Raw genomic sequence first — 9,978 nt, forward strand, 5'->3', positions numbered from 1 at the left:
CGCTCCGGAAATGACGTCAAACATATGTATGACGTAGGACTTTCTGCTTCCAGCCTTGTACGTCATTTGGATTTTCAATGGCTTGCACACCTGTTGTTCGGTAAAAGACCGTCTAGAACTTCGAAAAAGAGTTTTTACGCTGAGCCGTTTGAAAGTCATAGCATTAGGTCACTTTTGACGTCAAAAGCTTGGCGTGTTTTACAGCCGGTAAACATAAAAGCTAAAAAGTGCGCTAGCGTTAGCAACTAACGACTTGGACGGCCTTAATTTTCACCAAAACTCATTGATTTGACGTACGTGCTGATAAATCGTATTTCGAATTGCGTGTCAGTATTACTATCAAATTATTGTCGTACTTTGAAATCGAGTCAATCGAGAAGACTGTTGCACCAGACTTCCAGAAGGTGGCAGCAACAGCTCTCCGAAGGCGTCACAGAGAGGATAGGATACCCGGCCGTCAACGTCGCGCCCCCGCCGCCACCGCCCACACTCGTGGTGCAAGTAAGTACTTTGTCATTTTCTCTCTTTGGTGCGAGTGGGTGGGCGGTTTGTCGTCTGAGGTTTGTCGCAATACTGCGCGCGGGGCGGGGCCGGGCGAGGCGGACCCGGAGCAGACGCTCCCGGCTGGGATGTACGCGACGGTCCGCGCTGTCTTTGGGTCCAGACACGCAACTAAATGCCCTGTGGTCGTGCATTCCAAAACTCCTCCAGAGCTTCCGACAGACAGCGTGGACCAAAATATCCATAAGAATCCTGCCGTGCCGTCACAACATCACACGGAAGAGCTTATGTTTACAATGTCACAACATGCTCATAGTTCAATCAATCAATCAAATAAAAGTGAAATACCTGGTGCAAAATGTTTATTTCATGTATTTGTAGCAGTTTGCATTAGCAAAAAAAGCTGAGGAAGCGCCTTGGCAGCGGCAAGGTCATCAGCGGCCTCCTTTTGAGTTTGTTGCTTGGAAGTGGTCAGGATGCTGGTGCCCCCCCTTTCCTCCGGACCGCTTACATATGAATGCCATCATTACGTTGTGCTCGCCTTCCAGGGCTTCTGCCCTTGTATGGTCGTTCCGCTGTTGTTATTTACATTCGCCGCGTTACGTGGTCATCGTCTGTCTGAGGAAAGTATTTTGAGTTTCTTCCTTGGGTCCTTTACGAGCGGCACGCAGCTGCCCGCGCGGATCCTTGACTATGCCGGAGATCCGGCGCGCCGGAGACGCCTGCCACCCCCGGCTTGACCTTCGATAGTCCCGACTGAGTCGGTGGCGACCGCGCCGGTGCTGGCGCTGAGAGTAGGCAGACGCATCTGTCAATCAGTGGCTTCCGGAGTTTGTTTTCCGAGGTCTGGTCTTTCCCGCCAGGCTGATTGCTTGGACTTGTGACAGCACACATTCGGGATGAAAAGTGCTTCCGTGCAAAACGGCGCACTTTGAAAATATTTTTTCCATGTGGCATTACTTGGCTATAGTGGAGTTGAATTTTGAGATGGATTCTCTCAGGGGCGGAGTTACAAGCTGACAAAATGTGATCACCCCACCTGAATGACCGAGCGTTGTCGATTGGCAGCGATCTGCCGAAAGTGCGCGGCCAGTGCTGCATTGCAGTCCAGAAAGACCTTCAGGTGTGTGCCGGGGTGTCCCGACGCCTCTCGCTTACCAGATGGGGGCAGTGGAGGGGTCCGGCACATGTTTGTGGCTTTCCATGTGCCAAAAGTTTTGATTAACTCTCGGGTCGGTTGCGGAGGCCGTGACAGAAATAAACGGTTTGCTCTTTGTTGTGCTGGCTGAGTGACAGGTCATCTCTTTGACCTCCCTGCCTCTGCGACTCTCCATTCCCGCTTGGCCTTGATCCGCCGCCGATGGGCCGCGTTCTCTTCATCCTATGGGGTGAGAATGCCAAAAGCGGCGGGGCAAACACGCCGGCCGGATTCCTCGCATTCTCCCGAGCTGGCTTGGTGTCGGGTTCTGAATTGGCTGATGGCTCAGCACCTGACACCTCGTGTGATCTCTGCCGCTTCCCACCGCCGTCACGCAAATCATGGACTTTAGCCTCTGAGCATTAGGTGGTCCACTTAGGTCTGGTCCAGTTAGAGTGAGAGAGAAAATGCTTTGTCAGCATCTTGGTGCCGCTACTAAAGGTTGAGCAGAGTCGAGGAAGTCCATTCGGACAAAAGTAGTGCCCTTGCCCCATAGTGTAGCGTCTTGTTGCCAATGAAGCATGTCAAGGTTAGCTGCGGAGTTTCACTTCAATCAAAGGAGTGCTTTGGCGCCTTCTTTTGAATCACAGCTGCGTCCCTTCCTTAAATGGCGTGCTTAGGGTGATCTTGTGATGACATCAGTTTAAGAGTCATCAAGGTAGTGGTAGTGGTGCCCGTGTTGCATTCAAGGACACCAAAGTGCTGCATCATAGGCAGGAAAAGTCACCTCCACCTTGCTGAGTCAGCCGCTGCTCCCTCGTTTGGCATCGGACACCTCTGCAAGGGTGGATGCGTCCTTGCGCCGCTATCGTTACCAAGAAAAACCCGCAACCTCGGGAAAAAAAATTAAAATCTCCTGTGGCGAGTTTATTTATTTATAAGTGGCAGAGCAGTTTTGTTTCCCCAGCTGCTGAATTAAACATCAGCTGACTCAGCAGGGATTCCAACCCAGGCTGCATTTGAAATCCCGTTTTGTCCAATTATTTATTTATCTCGGATCGATTGATCACTGCATTGCTGCAAAGTGGGTGTAAAAAAAAAAAAAAAAAAAATCTCATCCTATACATTTACATTCTTGTTGTAATTGACAAAATGGTGTCATGCCGGCGCTTTTAATTGTGATTGTCTGTCCGTGTCAATCCTTGTGATGTCATCGCAGCTGCTGCGCCGAGATCTCCTGTCAAAGCCCGACTTAATCAGGCGCTCATTGCATGGGCTCCACTTACTTGCACGTCCACAATGCGCTTTGATTGGCTGCGCAAAATGGAGGCGAGAATTGCTAGCGACACAGCTGACCCCGTCTGTCCGTCAAAGTGCTTCACTTAATCGTTACCCGTCTCGTTTTTTTGTGTGTCTTTCAGATGACGAGGCGCAGCTCGGCAGCCGCATCGACGAGGCGCTCCAAAAAAAACGTCCACTCGGCTTCTCTTTTTGCTGAATCGGGGCTTTGGTGGCCTTTGGTAGCGCTGGCGATGCGCAAAACGATGGAGACGGACAGGAAGCGTCGATGTGGTTGCTATGACGACGGAACAAACTATGACCCGCCGGGACTATCCCTCACGGGACGGAGCCGTGTGCTTCTCGCATTACTTGGGCTCTGCCGGCGATACGTCACAAGTGGAGCCTTGCCATGCCAAATATTTGCCACAAACTTCCGGTCTAAATCAGGCGCACATGACCCCCCCCCCCCGTCCCCAATTTGGTGTGCAGAGATTTTATCTGTGCCGGTGTCCCGTGTCACAGGAAGACAAGCGCGTGACTGAAGATGCACGCCAATGCAAAAGCCTTCACTGTTCCAGCCTTGCTGCAGGTCCCAAACGTTTCCATTTGATTGGCTGGCCACCAAAGGTAAATAAATGGAATAAATGGGTGAGAATTGACCCAAATCATGTGACTTAATCATGTTGTGGTGGGTGAATGACCCACCAGGTGCAGGTTAGGCACAGGTGCCTTTTATTTTGAAAGTCGTACGAGGAAACTGTCCATGTGTGTGCTCGCTTGCAGGCTCGGGTGTGAAGGTGCAGGCAGCGCCCCCATCGTGCTCATTTCAAGTGTCTCTCTGGGACTCTTGAACGCCCCCCCCCCTTCCCCCACTGCCGCATCCCCCACTCCTCTCTCTCTCACTCTCTCGCTCGCTCCATTTATCTGTCCCTTCTTGTCTTCGTGCCATCTCTCACTCGTGACTCAGTGTTTGGGGCGGAGTAGGGGTCTGCAGCAGTGATGTCACGCCGCTGAGAGCGTCGGGGCCAAGGTGAGTGCGCCGCGGAGTCCCTCCACTGGCCGGCCTTGCCCGCGGACGAGGCGGCGAAAGATGCTCATCGCCGGCGCTGCCACTCCAAGCTCGGACGCGCTCCCTCCCTCCCGCCGCTCGGATCCCGGGCTATGGCGCCTTGAGTCGCCTCCCCCGCCACGCCAAAAGCCTGGGCCATGCCGCAGGACAGGAAGTAGGACGAGCTGCGTTTCTAGGGCAGGTGTCCTCCACGCGCCCCCTGCAGCTTCATGTCGGCTGCGCAAAGGCGCCTCCGCCGCAGCGTGACGCTGCCGGCCGCGCTGGTACTCTGGACTTGCGTGTGGGGGGCGGTGGCCCCGAGCAGCGGCGGCGGGGCCAACGGCACTGAGGTGGAGCGGCGCTGGGAGATGCTTTTTGCGCGTTCCTACCTGGGCCTCGCCGGCGGGCGGGCGCAGCCCAGTTGGCAGAACGACTACCTGCGCGGCATCAAGCGGGTGCGCCGTCTCTACTGCAACGTGGGCATCGGCTTCCACCTGCAGGTGCTCCCGGACGGACGCGTCGCCGGCTCGCACCTCGAGGACCCGCACAGTGAGTGAAGCCTCACCGGCGCCGCGCCGAAAGATGGTCACGCTAACGGTGATCTTCTTCAGGTCTTCTCGAGATCTCCAGCGTGGAGCGAGGAGTGGTCAGCCTGTTCGGCGTCAAGAGTGAGATGTTTGTGGCCATGAGCCGTAGGGGGAGGCTCTACGCTGCGGTAAGTGTGTGTGTGCGTGTGTGGTACTCGTAAGAAAGCACGTGTGTGTGTGTCTGCACCAAAATGGCTCAAATGAAGGAGTCCAAAATGGCCACTTTTCCACCTTTGCTGTGCTCTTAATATTTTGGCATGCTGAGGCGTCATCAAAGATTGAATCTTGGCGAATTAACGCTGACCTACAAAAATGACCTCATTTTCTTATTTCCAGACAACACATAAGAACTTTTGGTGCTTTATCAAGAATGGGACTTTTAATCTCAGCTCCCAAAGTAATTCGACATGACATCATGCAATTTTCTTCTTGTGTGTGCGTCGTCGTAGAGGCTCTTTGGCGACGAGTGCAAGTTCAGGGAGACGCTGCTGGCCAATAACTACAACGCCTACGAGTCTTTTGTTTACGAGGGCTTCTACGTGGCCCTGAACCGGCAGGGGCGGCCGCGCCGAGGCGACAGGGCCACCACCTCCGCCACCGGCACCCACTTCCTCCCTCGGTTGTGACCGATGCTGCCGCCGTTGCTGGCGTTTGCACATGCGGATATTCCCCCCCCCCCAAGGTAACGCCAATGAACTTTGCAAATGTGAGTCTGTTAGTGTATATTTGGAGAGCTGTCTTTCTTTCTATATGCGCCGCTTTCGGGGCCTTTGCAACTCTCACTCGGTGCTTGCTGCGCAACACTCTATGGACACGCCTCTCGATCATTCTGTCCGACTTTGGCGACAGAGCACAAAAGCCGCCAGCACGCTTAGCTGCGGGCACAGGATGCACATCAATTCTTCCACAAGTCACAAAGCGGTGCCTTGAGATGTGCCTAACAAGATGTTTCCAACCAATCATGAGAAATCGTGGATTTCAAATGAGCTGTAAATGCGCTTTGTGAAACGCTGTTAGTGACAATGCAAAAAGCCAAAGACGGGTTACGCAATAATAGATCTTTTCCCACAAAATGTGACTATTGTAGCTTACTGAGAATCTGTCATAGCTACTGCCCCCTGGTGGCCAAGGCACACACGTCAGAAGACACAGCCCAATGTCCATAAACTGGCAAAAAGCAGACTTGTTATTGATGATTTGTATTTATTGATAGTTTAACATTGTACATAATAATATGATTTTAGTGCACGTATTGATAAAGTACAATATCATATAGCATGCTTGAAGAGTGTTTTACATTGCAAGCGTGGTCATGGAACAAATTCAACTTGTATCTCAAGGCACCGCGTGCAGTCCATATAGTGTATGTGGCTAACACTGAAGAAGAGCGATTCAGCTTCAAATTCAATGCAGCGAGTTCCGGATGAAGGATGCACGGAACAAATTTGCGTGTGCGTGCGTGCGTGACAGAATTTAAATGCACTACTTTTGCTGTACCATTTAAAAAGGTGCCTTGGCGCTCCCACTCGAGGCCCCCCACCCCCCCCCCCACCCCTTCAACTTGCATGTAAAGAGACACCGGGGTGAGGCAAAAAATAGGAATGACGATCTGCTGCGGGCCTCAAGGAAGGGAGGGAGGGAGAGGGAGGGGTGGGGGTCCTTCTTTCTGACGTAATTAGCCCAGGCGGCCGCTCGGCCAATGCGGAATGACGACCGGAGGTTGTGGGACCTCCAAAGTCCAACACAATCTTTGATGCTAGTTATCCCCAAAGAGACACAATGCAATTAGAAAATGTGGCCTCCATGTTTGTGTTGGTTTGTGTCCTTGACCTCCCCCCCCCCCCCCCAATATGTGGAGTAGCAGCCAGCAGTAAAAGACAATGCGAAAACAAATGTTCGCATTGTCAACCCCCCCCCCCCCTCCCCTCGGCTTTGCCCTTCGCTCAATTCTATCTGCAACCAACTTGTCCTTAGCCAAGCTCCATTGCCCTTCTATTTATTCCCTTCCTGTTTGGGCGGCAAGCTACTTGGGTGTCAGTTTATTGCACACCCTGCTGTTTGCCCCTGAATGACTTATGCCTCAAATTCCACATGCTCAACGTATAGGGTGAAAAGCATTTGTCCAACCTGTCTATTGAGAGCACCTCTTTTGACCTCTAGCTCTCTCCCCCCCCCCCCCCCAGCCCTTCTATCTCTAACTTACTGACTGCATAATAGGAAAAAAAAAAAAAGAACCTGTCCTCAATAAAAGCATCTTGATCCAAAAGAGCGAAGTTTGCCAATCCAAATTATTCCTCATCAGCTGACTGTCATGTTTGCATGAGCGCCTTCACCTGCTGCCTTAGTTTGAGTGTGGCTAAAAAGAAGGACAAGAAAAGAAAAAAGATTGACTGCTGTGAAAGCAAAGAGAGTTGGAGTCTTTATTTTTGTATGTATGTGCTGTGCACAGCAGTCCACTGTATTCCTCAGATAATAAAAACTTTGGAAGAACTCACTGCTGCTCCCAGTGTCCAATCACGTGAGTCACATTTATGCCTCGTTCCAATGCACGCTCAGTTCACTTTTTGGAAAGCAATACGAAGGTTCAAAGCATGAAAAACGGAAAGTGACCACATAAGTTAAAGCACATCCCATGGGAGCCATTCAAGAATTGCACAAACAAGTGAACAAATTGAATAGGAACTTGTTAGCTTAGTTGTGCCAGCTCAGACTGCTAACCTAAATGAAGTTGTGTAATTTAAGTTGTTCCAACTGTAATTTTTGTTTTATAGGCACACCAAAACGAGTTGCCAACCCTTTGGAGGAGTTCAGTTTAGGAATGACGCCATCTGCTGGCTAAACAGTGCAAGTGTTGGTCAGGTGCGTCAAATGACAGCAAACTAGATCAAATCGCAGCATTTATTTGTTTATTTGGCCACCGGAACACATTTCCTGCATGCGTGAGGTGGGCAGGGAAGAGTCCAAAAGAGACTTAAAAAAAAAAAAAAGCGCTCCAAACAACAAGTGCGGTGGCCCGGGCCGCGGGGTCGAAACACGCCCAGGTGGAAGTGGCCCTTCCGCCGCAGCAAAGCCGCACAGCATCTGCGTTGGTGGACGGATGCGAGCAAGGGTGGTTCGGGCTCCTTAAATAGGATCCGTCTGGCAGCCCAGTTCCAGAATGCTGCTTGCACCATTGTCATGGCAGCTCTCCGCTTCGGGATGGAGGAGGCCACGACCACACGGCGCCACCGAGCAGGCGCGGCGGCCTGCATGCTCGCGCTTGCCCTCCTGCAGGGCGGCTCCGTGGCGTCCAACACGTCGCCCTTGGCGGGCTCCAATTGGGGCAACCCGCGGAGGTTGGTGCACCTGCAGACTTCCACGGAGCTCAGCAACTTCTACCTGGAGATCAAGCTGGACGGCACTGTGCGGAGAAGCACCAGCAGGAATCCGTATAGTAAGTGGCATGCGCGTGTCGCGCTCTCTTCTTCCGCGCATGCTTGTTTGGTTGTCTCGCGGTGATGTGTTGATGGTGACTGACTTTGCGCACTCAGGCGTCATCATGCTGAAGGCGGAAACCAGGGAGCGCGTCGCCATCCTCGGCGTGAAAAGCAGCCGGTACCTGTGTTTGGACCTTAACGGAACCCCGTTCACCTCGGTGAGTCACCTCTTTTCCTCGCCATCCTCAATGCGCAAGTTCTCCCAGTTGTCCACGCAAATCTTCCTTGAGAGACAACCACAAATGCAGGAATTTGTTGATGAAGAAAGTTCAATAGAAGACAGTGTTAAGAAGAAGAAAAAGACACCAAAAAAAAGGTCAAATAGCAAATAGGTAGTTCTGCCGAGTTTTGCCTACGTTGTTCACTATCATACTCTTATTTTGAAAAGGACGCTTTATTTGAGCGGAAGTGATGCGAGCAGAAAGTGTGTGATTTGTTTGGTTAGCGTTAATGGGAGGGAGTTTCGAAGTTCAGGATGGAGACGCGAGAGACTTGTTTACATGCTCGTCGTGAACAAACTTGTGAGAAACTCCGGCTTATATGTTCCAGGTCATATTTTCTTCTTTGCATGTCAAATAGACCTCAAAGTGCTAAGAATTAGCACCTAATTTAATTTGCTCTGTATAGTTGCTTGAAACCGTCTGACATGGATGTAGTCTTTTTTTTTTAGTTCGTTAATGATGGCAAAATCTACAAAACGACCGAAGAACGTCTTGAATTACGAGTTTAGCTCGCTGTCTCGCTAGCTTGGAGTAAGCTAACACACATCTTAGCGAGGACAGTATGCAAGTCGAAGGGGTGGGGGGCTTAGGGTAAGCACTCAGCTTTAGGTTAGACTTTCCAATGAGTGTTGCTCATTTTGTGATCATGCCCTGCAGGCCGTGTGTCTGCGTGACGACTGCGTGTTTGAGCACCGGCTCCTGGAGAACAACCGTGACGTCTTCTACTCCGTCCGCACCGGCATCCTGCTCAACCTGGAGGGCTCCCGACAGGTGTTTGTCGCTGGCCACAACCTGCCGCCCACTGCGCTCTTTCTGCCCAAGAGCAGCTCGGTGCCCCTGGAGCGCCTCTTGCTGCAGCGGGAGAGGCGCAAGCGACCGCGGGGAGAGCGCCCCTCCTCATCCCCCCCACTTGCCCCTGCCGCCGCCGAGAGCTCCGACTCCCGGGCCGTTCCGGAGGACGACGCGGACCTTGAGCTGCTGGAACCTGGCGACGACGGTGCTAATGTGTCCCGGGAGACGCTGGGAGAGCCGCCGGCACATGACCCGTGGAGCGTGCTTTCTTCTGGCCTTTCCAGCCCACGTGGTGGAGTCATGAACAAGTGACAGCCTTTATTTGTCTTCATTGTTTGCTTTGATTTGAACAAATGTGAGCTGAAGATTGGATGTGTTGCTTGCACGGTTTTATGAATGGGTTCATTGTGATGCATTTGTTTGGGTTTTGTTGTTCCTGTTTGAGTGATTGATTTGGGATTAGCACCTTTGCACTTTTACATCCCAAAGGTTTTTGTGGTTCTCACAGCTATGAACTTTGGTCTCAAAAGCTTCAGTGATGAACTATGTTTGTGACATTTGTTTGAGTCTGAAATGTTTCACTCCACTGTTGATTAAATGAAAAAAAAAGCCTTACCTTATGGTGTTGTTTTGACAAACCAAAAGCCTTACTATACGTGTTTTATCTAACTGTTGGAGTCTACATCTAATTGTATGTTAGAGCTCTTGTAGCTCTAGTTAACTTATTTGTATGTGAATTTCTTTCCTTTCCTTTTGTGTATGTAATTATTAGCAGTATATTGTTAATATGAAGGAGTGAGTCTTTGTGTTTGACTTTTGTATGTGATGTGTATATTTTGTAAAATAAAGTTTCTTTCATTGTACACCAAGGAAAGCTCAGCCGACAATAATTTGTTAAATAGTCCTCCCAAAAAGAAATGACGTTCTTCAATTG

At 51.1% G+C, this 9,978-nt stretch overlaps 2 protein-coding genes across 5 annotated transcripts; both read left to right on the top strand.

Moving 5' to 3' along the window:
• The first annotated feature begins 66 nt into the window (after positions 1-66).
• Positions 67-7,450, top strand: LOC147040425 (fibroblast growth factor 6-like). 2 transcript variants are annotated; one of them, XR_015063146.1, is made up of 6 exons: positions 67-501; positions 3,061-3,547; positions 3,704-4,517; positions 4,580-4,683; positions 5,005-5,237; positions 7,327-7,450. XR_015063146.1 is itself a non-coding variant. In XM_085902562.1 (5 exons), the coding sequence occupies exons 3-5, from the start codon at positions 4,199-4,201 to the stop codon at positions 5,179-5,181; spliced, it is 600 nt and encodes a 199-aa protein (XP_085758688.1). In that variant the 5' UTR covers positions 67-501; positions 3,061-3,547; positions 3,704-4,198; the 3' UTR covers positions 5,182-6,399. The 2 variants fall into 2 exon arrangements, 1 of the variants encoding a protein (XP_085758688.1); XM_085902562.1 differs by lacking the exon at positions 7,327-7,450 and having other exon boundaries at positions 5,005-6,399.
• Positions 7,451-7,704: 254 nt separating this feature from the next.
• fgf23 (fibroblast growth factor 23) lies at positions 7,705-9,899 on the top strand. Of its 3 annotated transcripts, none has more exons than XM_085902561.1 (3): positions 7,705-7,988; positions 8,086-8,189; positions 8,910-9,899. In XM_085902561.1, the coding sequence occupies exons 1-3, from the start codon at positions 7,733-7,735 to the stop codon at positions 9,354-9,356; spliced, it is 807 nt and encodes a 268-aa protein (XP_085758687.1). In that variant the 5' UTR covers positions 7,705-7,732; the 3' UTR covers positions 9,357-9,899. The 3 variants fall into 3 exon arrangements, 1 of the variants encoding a protein (XP_085758687.1); XR_015063144.1 differs by lacking the exons at positions 7,705-7,988; positions 8,086-8,189 and adding exons at positions 8,478-8,580; positions 8,702-8,843 and having other exon boundaries at positions 8,910-9,051; XR_015063145.1 differs by lacking the exons at positions 7,705-7,988; positions 8,086-8,189 and adding an exon at positions 8,478-8,783 and having other exon boundaries at positions 8,910-8,995.
• Positions 9,900-9,978: the final 79 nt, after the last annotated feature.

Source organism: Syngnathus leptorhynchus, chromosome 21, assembly GCF_054491065.1.
Source record: "Syngnathus leptorhynchus isolate UIUO chromosome 21, UIUO_Slep, whole genome shotgun sequence".
Classification (NCBI taxonomy): domain Eukaryota; kingdom Metazoa; phylum Chordata; class Actinopteri; order Syngnathiformes; family Syngnathidae; genus Syngnathus; species Syngnathus leptorhynchus.

What these genes read in the sequence shown, in the direction of transcription:
- fgf23 (XM_085902561.1), top strand. Translation starts at nt 7,733, where the DNA reads ATGGCAGCTCTCCGCTTCGGGATGGAGGAGGCCACGACCACACGGCGC. An exon ending in CACCAGCAGGAATCCGTATA is followed by an intron (nt 7,989 to 8,085) that starts GTAAGTGGCATG and finishes TTGCGCACTCAG; the next exon opens with GCGTCATCATGCTGAAGGCG. An exon ending in ACGGAACCCCGTTCACCTCG is followed by an intron (nt 8,190 to 8,909) that starts GTGAGTCACCTC and finishes CATGCCCTGCAG; the next exon opens with GCCGTGTGTCTGCGTGACGA.
- LOC147040425 (XM_085902562.1), top strand. Translation starts at nt 4,199, where the DNA reads ATGTCGGCTGCGCAAAGGCGCCTCCGCCGCAGCGTGACGCTGCCGGCC. An exon ending in GCACCTCGAGGACCCGCACA is followed by an intron (nt 4,518 to 4,579) that starts GTGAGTGAAGCC and finishes GATCTTCTTCAG; the next exon opens with GTCTTCTCGAGATCTCCAGC. An exon ending in GGGGGAGGCTCTACGCTGCG is followed by an intron (nt 4,684 to 5,004) that starts GTAAGTGTGTGT and finishes GCGTCGTCGTAG; the next exon opens with AGGCTCTTTGGCGACGAGTG.